The 16,817-nt window shown below is 37.3% G+C and overlaps 1 protein-coding gene across 4 annotated transcripts in view; it reads right to left on the bottom strand.

The window, feature by feature from the left end:
- Nucleotides 1–7,964, bottom strand: part of timeless (timeless circadian clock) — a 79,536-nt gene extending 71,572 nt beyond the window's left edge. For 2 of the 4 annotated variants that reach the window (XM_015605085.3, XM_015605089.3), the window contains exons 1-5: nt 6,512–6,687; nt 4,805–4,940; nt 3,500–3,653; nt 3,256–3,370; nt 3,076–3,138 (exon numbers count right to left, since the gene is read on the bottom strand). In XM_015605085.3, the coding sequence (XP_015460571.3) occupies nt 3,076–3,138; nt 3,256–3,370; nt 3,500–3,653; nt 4,805–4,901 (429 nt within the window). In that variant the 5' untranslated portion in view covers nt 4,902–4,940; nt 6,512–6,687. Of the gene's footprint in view, nt 1–3,075; nt 3,139–3,255; nt 3,371–3,499; nt 3,654–4,804; nt 4,941–5,042; nt 5,088–6,511; nt 6,688–7,708 lie in introns of those variants that run through there. The other 2 variants (XM_007229639.4, XM_015605087.3) reach the window with 2 other exon arrangements.
- Between the last annotated feature and the right edge of the window lie 8,853 nt (nt 7,965–16,817).

Genomic DNA, 16,817 nt, shown 5'->3' with positions numbered 1-16,817 from the left:
TGTCTTTGTATGTCAAAAATTGTTACCTACACAGTCGTTCAAAGTTGTCCCCCATTCATTTCCTATGGGAAAAAAAAGCGTACGTTTACGAAGTTTTTACGAAAACCGTACAATGTATCGCTTAAAAAAGCACAAGCAACCTATTCGGGTATAGGTCCTACGATACTGCAAAATTTCGTGGTTCTACGTCAAAAGCCCTAGGAGGAGATAGTGATTAAATTTTGCGAATAGAATAATAATAATAAGAACTAGAAAAGGTAAAGTTCGTGAACGAACTTTAAGTTGGCTTGGAAAAGAACGCTAATAACGTTAAAAAGTTAAAATGGTTGCTAAGCTGTTTCTGTCTGAAGAGTGTGAAGAGTCATTGACATGCTGTTAACTTTTGGCTAAATGCTAAATGCTAAAAACGCTGAAATCTAAAAACATTTGGTTAAACGCTGAAATCTAAAAACATTTGGTTAAACGCTGAAATCTAAAAACGTTTGATTAAACGCTGAAATCTAAAAACGTTTGGTTAAACGCTGAAATCTAAAAACATTTAGTTAAACGCTGAAATCTAAAAACATTTAGTTAAACGCTGAAATCTAAAAACGTTTGGTTAAACGCTGAAATCTAAAAACGTTTGATTAAACACTGAAATCTAAAAACACTTGTTTAAATGCTGAAATCGTAAAACTTTTGGTTAAACTTTTGATTGCTAATGTGTTGCTAGGCAGTTGCTATCATTTCTGAAAAGGTTGCTAAGCTGTTGCTAGGCAGTTGCTAATGTTTTCCAGGTGGTTGTTAAGCTATTGCTAACTGGTTGCTAGGCAATTGCTAACATATACCAGGTAGTTGCTAAGGTGTTGCTAGGTGGTTGCTAGGGTGTTGCTAGGTTGTTGCTAAGGTGTTGCTATGGTATCTGGGGTGGTTGCTAAGGTGTTTCTAGGTGGTTGCTAGGTGGTTGCTAAGGTGTTGCTATGGTATCCGGGGTGGTTGCTAAGATGTTGCTAGGTGGTTGCTAAGGTGTTGCTATGCGGTTGCTAAGGTGTTGCTATGGTATCTGGGGTGGTTTCTACGGTGTTGCTAGGCAGTTGCTAACGTTTTCCAGGTGGTTGCTAAGGTGTTGCTAAGTGGTTGCTAGGCAGTTGCTAACGTTTTCCAGGTGGTTGCTAAGGTGTTGCTAAGTGGTTGCTAGGCAGTTGCTATCGTTTCTAAAGTGGTTGCTTGGCAGTTGCTAATGTTTTCCATGTGGTTGCTAAGTGGTTGCTAGGCAGTTGCTATCATTTCTAAAGTGGTTGCTAAGTGGTTGCTAGGCAGTTGCTAACGTTTTCCTAGTGGTTGTTAAGGTGTTGCTAAGTGGTTGCTAGGCAGTTGCTATCATTTCTAAAGCGGTTGCTAGGCAGTTGCTAACGTTTTCCATGTGGTTGCTAAGTGGTTGCTAGGCAGTTGCTATCATTTCTAAAGTGGTTGCTAAGTGGTTGCGAGGCAGTTGCTAACGTTTTCCAAGTGGTTGCTAGGCAGTTGCTAAGTGGTTGCTAGGCAGTTGCTAACATTTTCCAGGTGGTTGCTAAGTGGTTGCTAGGCAGTTGCTAACATATTCCAGGTGGTTGCTAGGCAGCTGCTAAGTGGTTGCTAGGCAGTTGCTAACGTTTTCCAGGTGGTTGCTAGGCAGTTGCTAAGTGGTTGCTAGGCAGTTGCTTACGTTTTCCAAGTGGTTGCTAGGCAGTTGCTAAGTGGTTGCTAGGCAGTTGCTAACGTTTTCCAGGTGGTTGCTAAGTGGTTGCTAGGCAGTTGCTAACGTTTTCCAGGTGGTTGCTAGGCAGTTGCTAAGTGGTTGCTAGGCAGTTGCTAACGTTTTCCAGGTGGTTGCTCAGTGGTTGCTAGGCAGTTGCTAACGTTTTCCAGGTGGTTGCTAAGTGGTTGCTAGGCAGTTGCTAACATATTCCAGGTGGTTGCTAGGCAGTTGCTAAGTGGTTGCTAGGCAGTTGCTAACGTTTTCCAAGTGGTTGCTAGGCAGTTGCTAAGTGGTTGCTAGGCAGTTGCTAACGTTTTCCAGGTGGTTGCTAGGCAGTTGCTAACGTTTTCCAGGTGGTTGCTAGGCAGTTGCTAAGTGGTTGCTAGGCAGTTGCTAACGTTTTCCAAGTGGTTGCTAGGCAGTTGCTAAGTGGTTGCTAGGCAGTTGCTAACGTTTTCCAGGTGGTTGCTAAGGTGTTGCTAAGTGGTTGCTAGGCAGTTGCTAACATTTTCCAGGTGGTTGCTAAGGTGGTTGCTAAGCAGTTATTAGGTGGTTGCTAAGCCCTGGCTGGGGTGCCGGGGTGTCCAAACTTTTGACTGATAGCTGCTCCATACAGCAGCTCCTCCATACACTCACAGTACTGGAGGAGCAGGGGAGAGAAGGGGTTCCGTGCGCAGAGCTGCTCGTGTGTGAGATGGAACTCTGGGCCCCCCATTCATTTCAATGGGAAAACTTCGTACGACATTTGTACGAAAACCGTACGACGTATCGTCGAAACGTTAAAATTTTCGGAAAGAACGCGGTAAGGTCTATAGACCGTCCGATTTTTGTATTTGTATGTCAAAAATTGTGGCGGTTACGGACGTTTAAAATTTCGCCCCATTCATTCCTATGGGAAAAAAATGCGTACGTTTACGAAGTTTTTACGAAAACCGTACGATGTATCGCTTAAAAAAGCACAAGCAACCTATTCGGGTATAGGTCCTACGATACTGCAAAATTTCGTGGTTCTACGTCAAAAGCCCTAGGAGGAGATAGTGATTAAATTTTGCGAATAGAATAATAATAATAAGAATAAGATTACGAAGAACAATAAGTTGGCTTTTCCAAGCCAACTTAATAAGATTACGAAGAACAGTAAGTTGGCTTTTCCAAGCCAACTTAATAAGAAGATTACGAAGAACAATAAGTTGGCTTTTCCAAGCCAACTTAATTAGGTCGGCATGTCAAAATATAGTAATATGTAACCATGCAAACATCCAACTATTTTAATATTATATCTTTAAAACAAGCATTTAAAACAAATAAATTTCAATTCATCCTAATTTTAATGCTTGGGCTCATACGCTGTCACTCACCAGCTGCAGGAGGTTGTACAGAGTCTCACTCAAGACAGCAAAGACTTTCTCATTGGCAAATGCCTACAAATAATACATTAGCACATTAGTACATTATTAAGTTATTAAGTTCATTATTTAGCAGCTACAGCACCTCTTACTGTATTACAGATGTTTTTTCTATGATTAAACACTGCATACCTCTTTATACGCATGCAGATAGGACACAATTTGAAGAAAATGATGGCGGAAAGCTGGGTCATCTGGGATTTTTCCAAAGCAGAGAAGTGCCGGCTGGGTCAGGTTAACCATAAGCCTGGGACAGAAGAAGAATGAAGGGTTGAATGAATATTGGTGCTTCTTATTCTTGTCCATTTTACACAAAATCGTACACAGACTGATCTGTTGTATACTAGATGTTTTTCAGCTGCATGTGTGAACAGACCTGATGCAGGCATCAAACAGGGGTTTATCTTGTCCATGCTGGGTTATGATGGGCAGCAGGTCATTCTGAAGAATCTGTCCTGCTCCAAGCTGCTGTCTGATGTCCCTCGTGTCATCTTCATGTCTCAGGTAGCGGATCAAGTCCTTTACACTCTCTTTATAAAAAAAAAAAAAAAAAAAAGAAAGAGGGGTTGAAATTTAGGATTTAAAAAACAGTGTAATAATGTAATAACATCATCTTAAAACAGTTTAAAAAAAAAAAAACTTCAAGCAGTTCAGCTTGGTTTGATGGTTTGTGATCATCCATCTTCCTCTTCCTCTCTGGATTATATTGCAGAGGTTTTCAATTTGGTAAAATCAAAGAAAAGTGGCCTCTTACTTTTTCCCAGAGCTGTATATTACATCAAACATCGATGTACTTAATTTATAACTAAATATACAAAAACATACAAAAAAAAACAGAATTAAATATACAAGAAATACAGAAATACATAAATTTTGCAGAACAAAATATACAGTAAGCATAGAAACAAAAATATCAAAATATAATTAACTACACCCAACTTAATAGTCCAAAAAAGACTGACCAAAATATAGCAAAATACAGACTAAAGAAAGCAGTGCTAAGCAAGGAACTATGAACTATTTGCAAAATATTAGACAAAGATAATGTGTAAATATACAGTATTTGCAAATATATACATAAGAGTCATATAGTAGATTAAATATACGACAACCATTCTGTATGCACATAATTTATTAGACAGAATATGGTAAAAAACAATACATATATACATTTGAATATTATCAGCAGACTAGGGCTGCAACTAATGATTATTTTGGTAGTCGAATAATCTGATAACGATTATTTCTGCCATGTCCTCCATCTCTAAAAATGATAGAAACAGCTGAATATAAGATTTAAAAGCCATTTAAATGTCTGGATGTTTTATAAAAGTGGAAAGTTCTGATTATTTAGTGAGTAAATATGTAATCCGTTGTGTTTGTGCACTTTTGGAGACACAGACTAAATTGTAAATTGCTGTAAACTGTGTGATTAATCCATTTACCCATTATCTCCCATTGCACTTCTGTTTTCAGCACTTTGTGTAATGTGATACTGTTAAAAATTAACGATTAGTCGACAATTAAATTTGTTACAGCCCTACGGCAGACTGTAAACAACATAAACAGATACTGTGGCTCGGGTATTTAGCAGTATAATGCTCATGTACAGTGTACGAGTGTTGCAGAAAATATATTATACCGTGCATTTAAAAAGTGATCTATGGAGCATTACACTTACCGAGACAGTCCGGCTCTTTGTGGTAGGTTTCCCCCTCCAAGTAGCCCAGGGCACTGCAAGTGGCCAACAACTCACAGTTCATCATGTACAAGTCCATACAGCACTGCGCCTTCTATGGGTGTAATATGGTCTCAATCTGAAACAGATTAAAACATATGGCATGTCAATCATCATTTCAGTTTTACATTGTTTAAAAAAAGTGTGGCGTGTTTAAAGAATAAATACTTAAAGACTGAACTGTGTGAGTGCTCTTCTGTAACACTGCTGCCAGTCTGCTGTAAACCAGAAGCCGGCAGAGCGATGAGGAAGCTGTGTAACTCAGAGTTATGCAACTGTGACACTTACCCATAATGCTTCTAGTTAACCTACTTTCACTGGAGGAGGGGAGGGGGGTGTTGCTTAGCCCTGTCTATACAACACACCTACTCACCTCAGACACATTTACCAGTAGTAATACCATGTAAACATAGACTACATAGTATATTGCAGCCTAGAGATTCTGACCTCTGAATAGAAAAAATGTAAACAAACATATACACATATTCCATACCGGTGTCAGGAAACAAAAAATATTAAGGTATGGGTCTTATGTGATATGATTATGTTTATGACTTATGTTCCTTAATACAATTGTCTACTAAAACATACAGCTTTGACAATTTGATTTTAATTCATTTTATTTTTAGCTATATTTTTGTATATGATTTGATGATAATATAGTAAAATATAATTGAGACTTTTACCAGATTGTAACACAAGTCAATGTTTTCACATGTTATGATACTAATAATGCACTCCTTATATCCATGTTTAAAGTAAAACACATAATACTGAACAGATATTATCTGTCTCTAATAGATATTAAAAATAAAACTGTGAATTTTGCTTTTGGTACAAACAGTAAAAAACGGTGGCCCACATGGCCCTAAAATAATCTAATAAATAATATCAATATTTCAGGGCATTTTTGCAAAAAAATATTAAGACATTTTTTTTTTACAAATGGCAATATTTTACATAATTTATAAGATACAATATGGCACACCCCTAATATGTGGTATATAATACACTGCATGATGACCATCAGTTATTTGCTTAATATTAATTTAATTATCTGTTTAAAAATGAGGCCAGAGAATATCACCAATATCTTCTAAGTTGAGCTGAAATTTTAAACAAACAATTAACTGATTAATGAAGCAATTATTGAGCATTTTGTGATTCTACCTCAAAAGCTGTGGGACGTGATAGTGATTATATTTGCTGAAAATAATAATAATAATAATAATAATAATAATAATAATAATAATAATAAGAGGAAGATTACACAGAACAGTAGGTTGTCTTTTCCAAACAAACTTAATTAACGTTAGTGGCTAGTTCAAAATATTCACATATGAATATGTGGTCTTAATCTAACATTTATCACCCAGTTACACCGGTCAGCTTTACTTTATTCATTCATTTAAAGCTTGGAACATAACAAAACCACTAATATACAGACATTATACTCCTCCAAAACTTTTTTTTAAAGAACACAAACAGACATTCAGCTAAAATACAGTGTCCTTTTCCTAGCCTTACTAGCTAACTAAGCTAACTAGCTGTGGTTAGCTCGTGAGCTAACCTAAACATATTTAGGCAGCAGGCTAACCGTGAGTTAACTAACTACAGCCTCCAAAACTAAGACAAAAACCCCAAACTTACCAGAGACATCTGGCTTTAAAGTGACAGAAAAATTCTAACAGCCTTTGTCCAACAGTCCTCTCAGTCTAAAACGTTTTACTGAGCCGTTCCAGTGGTTTAAAGGTGGAATATTAAAGTTTCACCACACTACTCCTCCATGGCTGCAGCCCCGGCTTTCCCTCTACAGCCTCATCTCGCGCGCAAATTTTACATTCGCACTCGTTCACAGAATCGATTCATTTGAACAGTCTAACTGATTCATAAATCTGAAGCCTTCATGTTGCTTTATGAATAATACTATAATCATTGAAAATAAAAATTCAATTGGCAATAAAAACGAATATACAAATAATAATAATAATAATAATAATAATCAAAATATTTTACATTTATGTTAAAATAGCAGCCTCGTTTAATCAATTCAATGTATTTTATAAACTGTTTATATACGTTTATATATCTGTTTTGCATGATGTGTCGCACCAAAATAGAATATGAGCATTCCACCTTAAACAGTAAGCGTTACCAGAAACGTTATTTCTAATGAATGAGACTTTGGAGTTACCTTTAATACAGCGTGAACTATTTAAGGTGGAACGTTTAGAGCTGAAAGAAAAGTTGTCAAACAGTAAGACAATTTTATGCTATATTATTATTTTTACTGGACATAAAATAGATTAAAAACTGAATCAACTATGTATTATTGAATGGAGCGATAAACGATTCAGGGCTGAATCAGTGAACTGTTGAATCACTGAATCAGTTCTGTAATGTGAATCAGTCTTTCGTCACTGCCGCGAGTGTCGTCTTTCTTAAAGGTATCGTGACACATTTTCACTGTTAATAAAAAGAGCAAAAAAGTCTGGAGGGCAGGTTTATCCAAGTTATTTCTGATTTATTCATACATAAATAACATGCATTATATCTCTACTGTTGGAGTAGCGCCATTAAAAATAAACATAAATTAAATACATTATTTTTGCTATGCAGGCTATAGTGCAATGGATGATTATACATTTAAAGGATGATTATTAAATAATATTACAGTACACTACACAACGTAGTTTCATATATCAAAGCTGTATTAGCCTATTTTAGCCAAAGCTGACAGTTGACAACTTTTTATCGACCCTCCCTCAGACAGTAAGCACAGACTATTAATATGGATCAATACCACAAATATAGCTCACCTATAATAGCTAACAGTATGACACCTACCTTAATAATATACGGTTCCTGTTGTCAATCAGAAACTCCTTCCCAGTTTCCAGTAAGGGATCATAGAAGAGTATTACAGTAAACTGAAGGATAACAGACAGTCTAACCAGGATTCACACCATTCCAGAAACTGGGATTTCATAGGAACACAGTTTAAAAGTTAATTAAGCGCGATTCCGTAAACAATTTACACACCGTGTGCTTTAACTAGTCTCTATTAAACGCGCTGATTTCACTACAGACAGAATGAGGAGATCTGGAAGAGTTATAGTGGAGTTATTATTAAAGCGCTCCCCCTCTGACATGGATAATGGTTTAATCCAGTCACATTCAGCACTGCGTGACAGCGGCCGCTAGCTGTAACATGACGTCATTACCAATTTCGCATCCCAAACATCCTCGCTAGGACCTAGGCTGAAAATTATCCTCTTTAATTATTTAAGAGAGGAAGTTAATTTATTATTCATTTTTAGTACTTTAAATAAACAATACCAGACAAAATTTTGGACACACCTTACATTCTGTGTTTTTTTTAATTATTTTTAAGTGTTCTACATTGTAGATTAATACTAAAGTCATCCAAACATGGGATTATTTAGTAAACTAAACACTGTAAAACAAACCAGAACATATGTTATTTTTTACACACTTTAAAGTAGCACCTCCTGTTTACATGATAGTTTTCTCAGTTGTAAAGTTGTGAAGAGGTAGAGTTGATATACAGTGAATAGCTCTATTTGAGTAATGTACTAATCCATATTATAGCAAGAACTGCTCAACCAAGTAAAGAAAATAAAATACTTTGAAATAAATGAAATAAAGGTCAGGCAATCCAAAACATTTAAAGAATTTTGAAAGCTGCAGTCACAAAGACCATCAAAAATATTATGATGAAATTGGCACTTATCAGGACCACTCAGGAAAGGGAGAGCAAGAGTTACATGTGTTACGCAGGATAAGTTAATCAAAGTTAACAGCCTCAGAAACCACAAGTTAACAGCACCCCAGATTAGAGCTTAAATGCTTCAGTATTTTGGTTTGTTTAAGTTTATACATGATTTCTTATGTGCTCTGACTATAAATATTACTGTATAATGTAGGGAAAAATAATAAATAAACACATTAAATGAGAAGGTCAAATGTGATCAAATGTATGTGTGTTACAACATTAGCGCCATAAATATGGATTTAATATTAAAACCATTCTCTTTATGTATCTCTGCTTATATATACCTTTTCTACAGCTCTTATCTTTGCATTGCTTGGTGGTTGGTATTGCGTTGTTCAATATTTGCTAGGATGATGCTATGGTATCCCAGATTATTAATATGGTATTGCACAGGAGATAAAACAATGTTGCCAGATTGTTGCTACATGGGTGCTACAGTATTGCTTGGTGGTAAGAGTGTGTTCAGGACCATCTTTTTGGTAGCAGTCATTAATTAGTAAAGCTGTTTAGTGTAGTGTAGTTTAGTGTAGTGTTTCCGTGTGGGTGTATTTAGACAGCTATTTGTGTCCAAAGCTGCTCTGCAGTAAATCTTTTTAGTATCTATTTATACTTAATCTATAGCTCTACAGATAGCAGAGCGACAGAGACAATGGTACACCTGTGAATTTCTGTGTATATTTTTTTACTTTATTCCTAGGTACTAATACCAATAATACATCATTAGCAAAATGTCTCATACTCATTATAATATAGTAATTAAAAACCTTATTTATACTATTGTTTTTAAACTAAAATTAGACCCAGAATATTTTTAGCCTAGGCTGCTTTTATAAGACAAGCATTCTGTATAAAAATATAAAAAAAAAAAATTGACAGCATTTTCTTAGTAATGTGCATGGTGTACTGAAATGTGTGCGATTATTGAAATTTAGGACAGTCTCTAAATTGTTTCATAACACCATTCAGATGCAGCTGTAACAAAACTAACCATAAAATAAAAAGTATTTGATATGAAGAAATAGCATCACTATTAACACATTTTGTGTACCTTTTACAAATATGCTGTTATTTTGCTAATACACTATTGTCAAACATTGACAATATGCAAGAATATTCATAAATGAATGTAAAAAAAATTGTTAATTTTTTGACAGAATATGACTACCTTTTGCATACGTTTTTGGAATTTTTAAGCACAATGTTAGAAGCCTAAATGCACAGAGCTATTCCTCAACCACATGGGGGCAGAAAAGCCTTTTTTACTCTGAGTACAATCCCTGTGACTGGGATCCAAAACATCACATCTCCCATTGTAAAATCATGCTGTGGGTAATTGTCTGAGAGAAGTTGTCTCTGCTGTAGTTATTTCTGTAAATGAGCGTGAGTAATTAGTGAGCATGTTTTCATACTGCCAACTCAACTGCACCTCATCTTCTCCCACTCGGCCTAAACATCTCTCAGTGCTGAAGCTGCTGGGGTAAATTGGAGATGGTTGGAGATGAATTGTAAGGAAGAGTAGTGCAGTAAGTGCAGTGAGTGGATCAGCTAAAGTGCAGTTGCTAAATGTAATCAAATTCTCCCAGCCATGCTGTAAAATCTTGTAGAAATCCTACAGTTAATTCATTTACACCTTTTCATTTCATGTGTCTTGAGTATTAGAATTGTGCCTGAATTTGGTCAAACCACGTACAAATGCAAGTATAAACACACCAATAATCATTTGAGCCACATGTCATATTAGTGTGATCGCATCTGTCTCTCCAAGATGCATTCCACAACCAAAACTCCTCCCAGTACAACAAAACACCAGTAATAATTGCAACAAAACTAGCTAATCTGCATATTTCATCCAAACCAGCAACTACATTTCAGTCTGATTAACTGCAGTTTAGTTAGTTTACTAAGTGGTTAAAATATCATCAGGATATAATCAAGAAACTGGATTTGTTTTATTCAGTTTCTCTACAAATAAAAGCAGGATAAACTCTTTTTAAAACCTGTGACTATAAACAAAACAATGAATACACAGGTGTTCCAATACTTTGGTCCATGTATTTTTCTAAAAATGTACAGTTTTTTTTGTCCTACCAGCTTTTTGTGAGTGTATGAATGAACCAGGTCAGATTAGGTACTAGTGTGTACTATATGTATTTAAATGAGATGGATTTAAGTGTTGATTGAACCCAGCAGATCTAGATAAATAAATGAACAAAAGTGACTGTCTCTTCTTTTCAGAGAAGTCGTTCTACTAGATTTTGGAGCAGCATCGCTGTGAGGATTTCAGGAACAAGCGTTTAGAAAAACACTATACCAAAAGTCATAGGACAATTTTCTTGCCCAGTCATTTTTGAACTGTCCCATAGAAGATAAAAACACTACACTGAAGTGCAGGAAATGCATGGATGTGGAATCTGGAGTTCATAAGGACAATTCCAGCCAGACACTGCAGGACATGACAATTACCTCCCATTCCAAAATAGAATATCCCATCCATGCATACTCTATATCAGGCCTCGCTCCAACTCCCATAATTCGCGTCAACTTGAACACTGGACAGTGTTCAACAATACATCCTCACTCATAAGATAACACCTCAACATTTTATTATTTTTTAAATAATTTTTACAATTTACATACTGCAGTCTGATGGCTTTTGGCAGGTCAGTGTTTTGATTTTATCTGACAGAAGCCCGTCCAAGACCTTTAACTAAAGCCTTAAACTCCACCGCCCGCCCCACCAACTAGCCTCTATTCTCACCTGTAATATTCATCTAATGATGGACTGATGTTGAGGCCCTGGCTTTATCATGAGAAAAGAAGAGCTGAAATAATGACCATAATAACTTTAATATCCCACTTGACATTTGAGAAAAAAATCATTTTTTCAATAACCAAGGCTCTTGAAGCTGCCCCACGGTGGCGATTAAATACCTTCATATGCTCCTACTTGTATTCTCTCTGCAGCTTTATTGTTCTCACACTTTTGGATGGAAAAATAACTCTGTGATAGCGAGAAGCCTACAATCAGTCATGATGATCCAACATCCTGGTATCAACTAACATTCCTTTCACTGAATACAATCAAATGCTCACAGAAAAGCTGCAAAATTCTGTAAAAAGACTTAGAGGAGGTGGTCTGAGACAGATTTTAAAGGGACACCATTCCAATTCCTTAAACCACTTCAGAATATGGTCTGAGACGCATTTAAAACAGACACAAATCCAATCGCTCAAACCAATTCAGAGAATAATATGAGATGCATTTAAAATGAACACATATCTAATTTCTTAAACCACTTCAGGAGGTTGTCTGAGACCCATTTTAAACAGGCAAAAATATGACCCCTCAAACCACCTCAGGAGATGTTGTGAAACGCATTTAAAACAGTCACATATCAGATCACTAAAACCACCAACTAAATTATATATATAGATATAACCAATTTTGATAAACTACATTAACTCTTTGAATCCTAGGTTTGGATTTCAGACTAAACAATGAGTATCTGTCACCCAATAACTGAATGGGTGATAACACTCATATACTAGTGTCTGTCTCACGAAGCTGCCTCATGGTGGCAGTTTGGTGCCCTCGTATCCTTGAATTCTCTCTGCAGCTTTATTGTTCTCTCTCATTTGGATGTGGAGCGACTGGGCGTGCAGTCGAGCCGAGAAAAAAAGCTCTCACTATCTCTGATAGTGAGCCCGGCCGTCTTTATCACCTCAACAACGCCAGTGAGAATCACTCACACTTAAGAGGCTGTTGCCATGGTGACATACCCGCTGCTTATTCCAGCTTTGCCTGCCGTTTACAGTACCCTCCCATCTCGGTAGCGTTCAGCTGCAGTCACACCTCACTCTGCCTGAGGTCGACAAATAGGTTTGAAAGTGGCACTGAAATGAAGCTCACACCTCAGGTGCTGTAGATGATGTTTTGGAAATCGGGGTGCCAATGTGTAGGCCGGGTATGGATACTGAGATCAGGCAATAAGCTGGCATAGCAGTTTGGCATATAAGTGCACTGGGAGCTGGAGTGTGCGGATCTTGGTGCATTTGTTTATGTTTGCCTCAGGCTTGCATTAATAAGCTCAGGCCAAGAAGCCTTAAACCACATATTTATGAATTTGCAGTGTGTATGTGTTGAGCACAGGCATTTTACCTGATTCATAAAACTGCATTAGATCATGGCTTTAACTGGCCTTTATATCCTCCACGTATCCACCAGCTCTTGGAACATGGCTGTGAGGATTTGCTTCCATTCAGTCACAAGAATTCCATAAATCTAAAATGTATTTGGTAATGCTTTATAATATTGAGATTTTAAGGGATAGACAAAAACAAAGCAGCACATAATTGTGAAGTGGAACGAAAATTATACATGGTTTTCAAAATTGTAATCAAATAAAAAGTTTTAAAAAGTGTGATGTGCATAAGTATTTATTAACCCTTTACCCTTAAATAAAAATAGAACAATCAATTGCCTTCAGAAGTCACTTAATAAGTTAATAGAGTTCATTTAGTCTCAGTATAAAAACACCTGTTCTGTGAAAGCCTCAGTGGTTTGCTGGAAAAGGCCTAATCCCATTTCACCCCTTGGCCCTACCCTTACCCCTACCCCTCTGTTTTGTGTGTGCACGCCAAGGGGTAGGGGTGTCCTAATTTTTGTTAGGCTGGAGGATTAGGGGGAAGGGATAGGGCCTGATAGCCCTTCATAAGGAGATTTTTCAGAGGCACACTTCAAACCGAGGGGTTTGGTAAGATGGCGGAAGAAACGACCAAATAAACGCACAAATGTAAGTATTTTCCTTGTTAAAAGTGACCTTTACCCGAATTAAAACTGATCGCTAGTAGTTTGTCTTAGTAGCTAGCTAACTTATCTAACTTTCCGATTCCACCTTAAATGGTGCAACAGACGGCAGGAGCTGCAGCATTCAAGGCAGAATGGAAAAATAAAATAAAATAAAAGGTAATCAAAGCTAATTTTAACTCTCCATCACAGAGACATTAAGGAATGGACAATAATAATTCATTTCTGCAACATTTTCCCTCTTTCTGAAAACATACAATGTCCTAAACTTAACTAGTTACCCAGCAGCTAGCTTACTAAACTTTAGCACTCCTGATGACGTATAGGGTGTTTAAAGGGTTGTCCCAATTCTTAGGGTGGAGGATTTCACCCCTTCCCCTTATAACTCTGATCCAAGGGGAAGGGTTAAGCTAGAAAAGAAGGGGTAGGGTAAGTGGTAGGGCCAAGGGGTGAAATGGGATTGGGCCAAAAAATACCATCATGAAGCCTAAGAATTCACCCAACAGATCAAAAATAAGTTGTGGAGACGTGTAAAAGAGAGTTTTAGCATTGAGCATACCAAGCAGCACTGGAAAAAAGTATTCTACAACTGCAAACCTTTCAAGACATGGCCATCCAAGGTAAGCTCTGGTCAGAGAAGCAGACAAAGAAGGCCCATGGTCACTCTGGATGAGCTTCAGAAATCCACATCTCAGGTGGGAGAATTTGTCCACAATACAACTATTAGTAATGCAGTACAAAAATGTAAGTTGGTGGTTTTTAGGTGACAATTTGTGAAAACGTTCGAGGTCCATACTTTGCATTAATTTTGCAGTTCCACTGGAAATGATGGGAGCAGCGAAGCCAATAGTATAAGCCACATGCGATCACTGGCATATGGAAATGATAAGGAATTTTGCCATGGTTGAGGTTGTAGGACACTTTTGAACTCCAGTGTATGTACGAATTGCTTAACATCCAGGAAGGTCACATAGAGGTATGCGGACAGGGATGGTAAAGGTTAAAACTGATATATTGATTTTTTTTCATACATGATATTTAACTACGGACAATGTTAGGACTTTGGCCATGCCAGGCATCCATTAACTGCAATCTTTGTCTCCTGCTTTTGGGATCTGGAGATACATCAAATCCTTAAACTATTATACTCTTTGCTTCAAAGCTCTTCATTATGAATTCAACATTAAAACCCATTCAGCCTGTGCTGCTGAAGGTGAAACATCATGTAAATTCAGGCATGCCTCATTTCTGACAGAGCCTACTCACGTTCTTCCATCAGTCATTTTCCCCCCGCAGGCGCTCTTCAGTTTAAAAACTGTATAATGTTGGTGCTTCTTCAGGCTTAGCCCATCATTATTTCTCTACCTTACAAGATCTGCATGTTGATTAGCTTTAATGCTAGATGCTACAGAAGCTTTCCCTGACTAGGCCTCATTTTATATATTCTTTGTTTATAGTATATTTCCTCAGCTATTTTTGTATCAAAAGTTTCACAGCCCTCCTTATCCCTTAGTATTTTAATCTGCTCAAATATGCAAACTGTCACTGCTTTGATTTGGCAACATATATTCTGCTTGATTCAAAAGGCAATCTGGACTGAAGAACTCCTTATAACAAAAATCTTAAACTCAAAATTGGTGTTTTCCCCTTTTTGCTGTTTAACATTTGGTAATCGGATGGTGGGGAACACATATTACATCAAATTTCTTATCTAAGATCTGAATCCAAACTCCATAGAGCATTCCAAAAGAACATCACAGACACTCTTTTTTTTTACAGATTTAATCTCTGGACTCCCACTTGAATCTGTCATATTGACTGGAGTGGCCAGTGCCATATCATTTACATTATTGATGCTTATTCATTGACCACTGTCTCTTTATGAATGTCATCTATAAAAAAAACATTCCATCAAGACAGAAATCCTTTAGAATAGGACTTAAACCACTAGACGCTTGGCTACTATGAATAGGAGATTGCTGGTTCGAGTCCCGTTCATGTTGCCTGCCACTTAGCTGCCAGAGCCCTGAGAGAGCGCAATTGGCCTTGCTCTCTCTGGGTGGGTAGATGGCGCTCTTTCCTCTCATCAAAACAAAGGACGGTCTCGATCAGCACAGGGCATCTTTGAGCTGATGTATCAGAAACGAGTCGCTGCGCTTTCCTCCAAATGTGCTGGTTATTTGGTAATCATGGGCGTGATAGTGGGGGGAAAAGTGGACCTGACTACCCAGGGCCCGAGTAGGGAGAGGGGCCTATGAAAATCCTGATTTTTTTTTTTTGCTAACGTTTCTTGTGTACTGGCATGGATAGGGGCCCTCTGACATTGAGAGTGTACAGGGCCCAGGATTTGCTTCTACGCCCCTGTTGGTAATGATGCATCAGTAGCAGCTTAAAAAGAGGCGGTGGCTGACCTCACATGTATTGGAGAAAGCATGTGCTAGTCTTCACCCTCTTTTTGTTGGGGCATCACTCGTAATAGTAATTTATTTAGTTTAGTAATTAGTAATTAGTAATGTGAATTTATATATTTACGAAACAATCAGTAATAAATGCGAGCGAGTGTGTGAAATGGCTACAGGAGGCCAATATATCCAAACACTGGTTATATATGTTTGCCCCACCCGCTCCTTCAAAGAAGCCAAGCTCATACAGGTTGCCAGATTGACACACAGTGGCAAGCGACAACAAATTTTACTCTGTAGCTGATCATTGAATATATATGTTTCATTGTCCAAAATGCCCATCTCTACTATGCTATTGGTGGTAGTAAATTACCCAACTATTGTTAGTGCACCTTCCTGAAGCTTAGTGATTATCTGTTTCAAATAAGGTACGCCCACCACCTGCTCCTCTGGGCCATGTCCACAACAGGCCTAACTCCTGTGGGACGGGGCACCCGCAGCAGTGGTATGTTTTATTTTATGCTGGTGTTTTTAGCAAACCACTTATTAAGAAATAATTTCCTCTCTCTCTCTCTCTCTCTCTCTCTCTCTCTCTCTCTCTCTATATATATATATATATATATATATATATATATATATATATTTTTTTTTTTTTTTTTTTTTTTTACATATTTCTGTGTATTTTGTATCAAAATGTTTATATTTGTGAAAAATACACTGTCCAGTGATCTCCTGGGGACATTGACATTTTGCAAAGATCACTAACTGCAAGAGTGCAACTAGATTCTTTCTGAGATTATTTCCCATCATGCTTCTGGTGGAGTTTCCATACAATACATATTACATATTAAATTACAAATAATGTGTATATAAATACTGTAATTTATCAGAAACTCACAACTTTTGTCCCCATTAACAGTTTGTTTTCCTGCCACACTGTTAGTTCTGAGT

Source organism: Astyanax mexicanus, chromosome 24 (assembly GCF_023375975.1).
Source record: "Astyanax mexicanus isolate ESR-SI-001 chromosome 24, AstMex3_surface, whole genome shotgun sequence".
NCBI lineage: Eukaryota > Metazoa > Chordata > Actinopteri > Characiformes > Acestrorhamphidae > Astyanax > Astyanax mexicanus.
The sequence above is the reverse complement of the archived record's forward strand: the minus strand, read 5'-3'. Positions and strand labels throughout refer to the sequence as shown.